Source organism: Phalaenopsis equestris, unplaced genomic scaffold, assembly GCF_001263595.1.
Source record: "Phalaenopsis equestris unplaced genomic scaffold, ASM126359v1 Scaffold000251, whole genome shotgun sequence".
Lineage (NCBI taxonomy): Eukaryota > Viridiplantae > Streptophyta > Magnoliopsida > Asparagales > Orchidaceae > Phalaenopsis > Phalaenopsis equestris.
The window spans coordinates 1,727,797-1,734,541 of record NW_018164693.1 but is presented as its reverse complement, the minus strand read 5'-3'; the positions used below and the strand labels follow the sequence as shown (position 1 = coordinate 1,734,541).

At 35.3% G+C, this 6,745-nt stretch overlaps 1 protein-coding gene across 1 annotated transcript; it reads right to left on the bottom strand.

Moving 5' to 3' along the window:
• On the bottom strand, window positions 1-1,405 carry LOC110024321 (probable WRKY transcription factor 24). The gene is made up of 3 exons (XM_020724216.1): window positions 1,300-1,405; window positions 482-631; window positions 1-394 (listed from the first exon to the last, which is right to left on the bottom strand). Coding segments are annotated over exons 1-3 (360 nt in total). The 5' UTR covers window positions 1,302-1,405; the 3' UTR covers window positions 1-186.
• Between the last annotated feature and the right edge of the window lie 5,340 nt (window positions 1,406-6,745).

Genomic DNA, 6,745 nt, shown 5'->3' with positions numbered 1-6,745 from the left:
TGAACAAAACCTTTTTCTGATAGCCAACTTAATTAGTGCTTAACTCCTATTGAAAACTGCAGGATAATATACTAACATTCAACAACATTAATAACTCACCACAAAATACAATCATAAGACACATACAAACACACAAACACAAGAAATAATATTTGAAGTATAAGCATGCAGTATATATGTAATTAATTAGTTTCTGGTTCCGAAGATCTGAGTAACTAAATCATACTGGTTTGCATGAATCATTGCTGCCAGATCAACTGGATCTGAATCAATGATGTAGCGTTGGTGGTTGTGAACTCCTTCATATAACACTCTGACGTTGCTGGGATTGCTCGGAGCCCACTCCACCTTCTTCTTCGCACCACAATCCTTCTTCCTACACTTGAAATAACTTCTGCACGCATGCATGCATGCAATTAAATGTTTATCTGTTACATAAGTATATATATATATATGTGTATAGGGAGATTATAAAACGTACCGATACTTGTTACCAATCCTCTTAATGAGCTTTTGTCCGTATTTATTCCACTCGTATTCATCTTTGGGGATGACTATGGCTGGAATTTGTTCATCATCTCCCCCTTTCACTTCCTGGCTCGTCTTCCTATACATACTGTTAGTTTTTGTCCTGGCAATACAACAATAACATTGTCTAGAACTTTGAGCTTTTTTATTTTTTTAGTTTTTGAAAAAACATTAAAGAGATTATATGTCGAGCCATTTCTAAGAGGGAGAGAATATTATGTATAATAAACTAGACATATGATTGATGACGTGTAGGACATGATGTGATTCATACTGTTATGCATGTGTATGTCTGAAGGCACTAAAGAACCATACTAGAGAGAGATTCTTTGGAAACTACAGCCAACTATGATCTGGTGAAGTAAGAAGAAAAGGGATTCTCTAGATCTGATTTAATCATTAATCTTGTCTTTTTCTCTGATACCACCATGCATGATGCATGCAGTACAAATTTTCTCAGTACAATTTCATTCAAAATTTCCGAACAAATATATTTTACAGCTTAAATAAGCCTTAAATTACTTATTTCATGCATGGTTGGACAGCCCTAGAAAGCTCAATCACACATCAAAAGCAGCTGCAAATCACCAGACTAAAAAAAGAGCAACAAATTAAGGCAGATTAATTAGGCAGGTTTACATAAAATATCTACTTGTTCTTTTATAAAACTACGCACAATCATTAGACGAAGTAGAACTCAAATTACAAATAGAAGAGATGAAAGGAGTGAATCGATACAACTGATAAAAGCTCAAGCAATAACTGGCTTACATGGCTCCGGTGGATGCAGATTGAGAGAAGCTTTGGGATTTAAGAAGTGGATGTATTAGAAGGGTAGAAATAGTTTTTCTTCTGCTACGTACTACTTTTCGAGCGGAGGTGGGGAAAGGAGAGCAGTTAGGTAGGGTTTAATTATTAGAATTGGGTGGCAGCCATGGAGAATATGTGTTGACGAAAATTCTAGGAAGGAAAGCTTTATCATAGGCTGACAGGTGCGCTGAAAATTTCGTGCAGTCATTTTCATAGGGCACAATAGGGTGAAAAAGAGGCATGTAGATGGTTTGATTTTCCGCTTGTGAGATCCAAGGTTTCCCTTGGGCTCAACTTTTTGGAAAAATATTACATCCCCGTTCGGATTGCAATAATTTTAGAAATATTTCGTCGTGTTACAGTAATATTTTATATGCGTTACTTGTAAAAAATGAAGTGTTATTCGAGTATTATATGGTGTTATTCGATTATTTTGCGATGTTATTGAAATATTCCCCCGCGTTACTTGATTTGGAGCTGAATTGTTATTAGAATATTCCCCCGCGTTACTTGATTTGAGGTTGCGTTACTTCAATAACATAGTGGAAATTGAAATAACATGAGGAATATGTTGAATAACACAACCTCAAATCAAATAATGTGGGTGAATATTATAATAATACCGCAATATAATTGAATAACACCGTATAATAGTCGAATAATAATTTATTTTTTACAAATAATGCAGATTGAATATTCCTATAACACAGCGGTATATTCCTAACTATTGCAATCCAAACGTAGCTCTACGTTTGGAGTCCTGATGTAATATTTTTTCTAACTTAAAAAAAAAAAAAAAAAAGTAGAATATTAAATAAAAAATTATAGAAGAGGAGAGATTTTGATAGCATGCACGAGAATTATAGCTTAGGTGATTGTAAATCTAACCGAGCATGGGTTTTTCTTTCATTAGTTTTATGGATTAAAAGAGGAACTTTTAAGTTTTTCTTGAAAGAGGAACTCAAATTCCTGAAGATTTGTACATATGGCTAGCCTAGATAGTATGAATTATTGAGAAACATGCACTATGTGCTAACTGTGAGGGCTCTTAGTTTTCCTATAAAAATCATTTCGAATTCAATTTAGTTACGCTCATAGAATTCAGTCTTGAGAGCATTTTAGCTCAAATTCAGAGGAAGTCTCCGTAGAGATAGTTAGCTTCTGTCTTATTATCATGCTTTTCTTTTTCACTTATTTATTTGGTTGACTTTATGGCATCCAAGCTTGTTGAATCTAAATTTATCAGGTATATCATGTCCAAGGAATGAGGTGTTGGATCAAAGAGAGTTGGTCTAGAGAGGGAGAGAAATGAGAGAGAGCGAGAGAGAGAGAGAGAGAGAGAGAGAGAGAGAGAGAGAGAGAGAGAGAGAGAAGAGGAGGACATCCCCCGGTCAGGGGGAAATGCGGTGTTCTGGGCTCATTGACCCATTTTCTTCCATAAAATTAGATGTTATAAATGTTAGGTGCAAATGAATTTTATAATTTATGTTATAGAAGATAGGATAGATAAAATATATACAAAAATTATATATTTGGTCATGTTTTGAAGAGAGAAATAAAGGACATTTTAGTCTTTTTCTATTTTGAAAGTTGGATCATTTCAAGATCGATGCAAGCTTTCAGGTCCATATTTCTTTGCTTTGGTCCTGATGACATTCAATACATAAGAAATTAAGTTGTTTATATATGAATTTCTTGAAGATGATGGTTGCTTTAGTGTGGCTATCTGGCTGGCCAAACAATAAAGTTAGTCGACCGACCGAAATAAAGTGGCCGAGGAAGAGAGCTTGATCGGTCGATTAAAGTGATGTGGCTGACTACTAGATTGCCTTGACATCCGTACAGACCATTTTTGGGTATACATATTAAGTTCCCAATTTTTTTTGCTCTTTGATAGTGATAACTGCAATAAGGACAAAATAATTTATAAATCAAACAAGCCTTGAAAACATAATTTACTAACGATACTTCATGCTAGACACTTTTCGTGCTCGATTCAGGTTCTTACGTCAACCCTAAAACTCATCACCAATAGGAGTCCCAAAGTTGCTCGCCCCAGAGGGAAGCCTTGTAATCGCTAACCCTGGATGGGAGTCTTGTACTTGCTTATCCCGAGGGAAGTTTTAGAGATTCTCACCCCTGTTGGGAGTCTTGGAGAAACTACAGGAGAGCATTTAATCAGCGTCAGAAACTTTTGACGCATATACTTGCATCGAATTTTACGACTGATTCGTGGCAAAATTAATTTTTTTTCTATTAACATCGAAATTTACGTCGAATTTGCGTCTAAATATTCGACACAAACAACAATAAAATTAATGGTGGTGTTGCAGCGCTTTTTACATCGTATTTGCGTCCAATAAATTGATGCAAAAACTATACTTAAAATCGTCGAGAAATCCGACGCAAAGCAAATGATAAAGCTGACATAATTGACCTAAAAACCCCATCCTCCTCCTTATAATTCATTTTCTTCTTCGCGCGCCACGCCTTTGTCTCCTCTCCTTCCTCCCGCGACACCAAAATCCTTTCCTCCCTCTCTTCATCGCTGGCCGTCGCACCTCGCAGTCGCCGGTCGGCGTTCCTCCCTCCAGCCATCGAAATACGTCGCAACCTAGTCGATCAAAAAAGGTAACTTTGGTCATTTTTTCTTTTTAAAATTTTAGTATGCATGTAACATTTGAAGTTCAGTTGTTAAGAATGTATATGCAAAAGATTTTAGCTGTATGTATGTAACATTTGAAGTTTAGGTGTTAGGAATGTATATGCATAAGATTAGGTTTAGAGTAACGTAGATTTTAGGTTTAGAGTGATATAGATTTTAGCTTTAGCTTAAGATTTTATGTTTATACATATTTAATCATTTTATTTTAGCTAAAGCTGTTAGAGAAGGATAAAATAGTGAGAAATCAGAACTTGTAAAATGTATGTTGTTATGAAAGGTAAATTGTCATTCTAAAATTAATAAACTTAATGTGAGGTAAGATAATTAACTGTACCAGCTGCATTAAGAAATTACTCAAAGAAGTCACAAGAGTCCAAAAATTATTGATGTCAACTACTAATGGAAAAAAGCATGCCTTTAAAATTAAGACACATCAATTTTCTCATTATGTGGATCTACAAAAGCATTCCACTAGTGTATGAAACTCCCCATTTGATAGTTCTACCTACAAAAGCAAACCCCCAATGATATTTTTGTGTAAGCTTGTTTAAGGAGTCTAACAATAGAGAAAAGTTCTTAACGTTTAGCAAGGTGATATGTAGATATAAATTGAAGTTTTGGTGTTAACTAGGTATGTATATACATAAGAGTTCATTGGTATGCATGTAAATATTGCAGTTTAGGTTTTAGGTTACTACATATTCAATGGAGGAGGAGGAAGAGGATGGAGATGACGAGTTGTTTTTTTTATGTTTTTCTTAATTTGTAAACTTTATGTTGAACAATTGTTGTATAATTTTTTTGACTAACTTTTCTATTCTTATTTTGGACGATTTGTGACATTATATTCCTTTTATTAGTGATACTTTTTGAGGATTTCATCTGTGATATGATTATTGTTTAATGTTGTATGCGATGTGGAATGTATTTTTGTGCAGGTTGTGGAAATATAGTCAAAATATAAACTTTTTTTGTGTTACAAGTTTGCGTCGGATTTGCGTCCGTTTTTTTGATGTAAATTCCTACGTGAAACCTATAATAATACTTCGACGTTATACGATATTTTCTGACAAAAATTCGGTGGTAATCTGACCGTAATATTTATTGTTCGATATTTTCAGACGTAGATTTTGACGCACGTTTCGTATAAACAAATTAGACGCTAGTACGACGCCACAACCAATGCAAATTATTTGCTTCAGAATATTTGAACGTATATTTCACGCAAATAAAATTACTGACCCCGATTTAACGATGAAAAAAATTGGATGTAAATCGAACTCAAATCCAACGGTATCCCTTAAATATCATCGTATTTGTGTCCAGTTTGCATCTGATTTAGCTGACGCAAATATGATTAATTCTCGTAGTGAGATGCTCGCCCCGGAGGGGGATCTTAGTGTTGCTCGCCTCAGAGGGGAGTCTTAATGATGCTCGCTTCAGAGGGGAGTCTTTTAGTTGCTCACCCCAGAGGGGAGTCGTAGAGTTGCTTGCTTCGAAGGGGAGTCTAATAAGCCCCGAAGGGGACTCGTCCCATAGGTGAGTCTTGTAGTTGCTTGCCTTAGAGGAGAGTCTTGTAGTTGCTCATCCCGGAGGGGAGTGTTAAGAGTTTTGCTCCCGACCAGACTCTCTTGACATTGTTGTCAATTGTTTTGTTATGCCTTTAACCAATTAAATGCTCTTGACATCTTTGTCGATTGTTTTGCTACGTCTTTGACCGATCGGATGCTCTTAGTGTCGTTGTTGGTTGTTTCATTATGTCTTTGAACGATTAGACGCTCTTGGTGTCGTTGTCGATTGTTTCTCATGCTTTTGACCAATCGAGCTCTCTTGGCTTCGTTGTTGGTTTTTCTATCTGGGTTTGAGTTCCATGAGTGTCGGAAACAATTGCATTGAGATGTATACAGGTAAGTATATAAATGTGTAGAAATTGAGTTATATATTAAAAAATGTAAGAATTGAGTCTTAGTAAATCTTCCCTGTTTGGAAATGGTTGGTCGTAGGTGCAGGCGTCGGGAGCAGCTGGTTGGACGATAATTTGTTGAAATAGTGATTCTCTTCAAAGGTTGCCACAAAGATATTGACAATCTTAAACGGTGGTCGTAAAAAAGCCATACATAAACATTACGATAAAGTCTAGAATGAAGAATAATAAGAAGACCCCAATGGATGCTACGAATTAGTGGTGGTTGGCTATAAACGATAAAAGATGAACTCGTCAGTGTATAAATCCATGCAATTCTTAATTGTAATTTATCCCACAATTGTAAACACAAAAAAAGGAGAGAAGTGAAGAGAGCAAGAGATTTTTGCAGTATATATTCCACATAAAGTAGATGATAACATGATGGTCGCTAGCCATAAATCTAATGGAAAACAAAGGGGACAACCTCATTAAATGATTCGAACACCACACTTCGACTATGGTTACAATAATTAGAATTTGAAGGTCTATTTAATTGACTTCTATGGTTACCTTCAATGATAACATTTCATTTGTAATTATAACAATTCATCGGAATCAAAAAATGTATATATACACTTAGACCCGATCGATTAATGATAATAAAATTAATTATAAATGAATTGTATTGTCATCTTTTGCCCCGTCTCCATTACCAAATCTTAGTTAGTGTCTGAGTCCCATTGTTGTTGTTATAGACTTGGTTAAATTGAATTAAGTAATAGCATTTTGAATTTCAGGGTTCATGTCCGACTATACTAAATAGCAGAATATGGTGT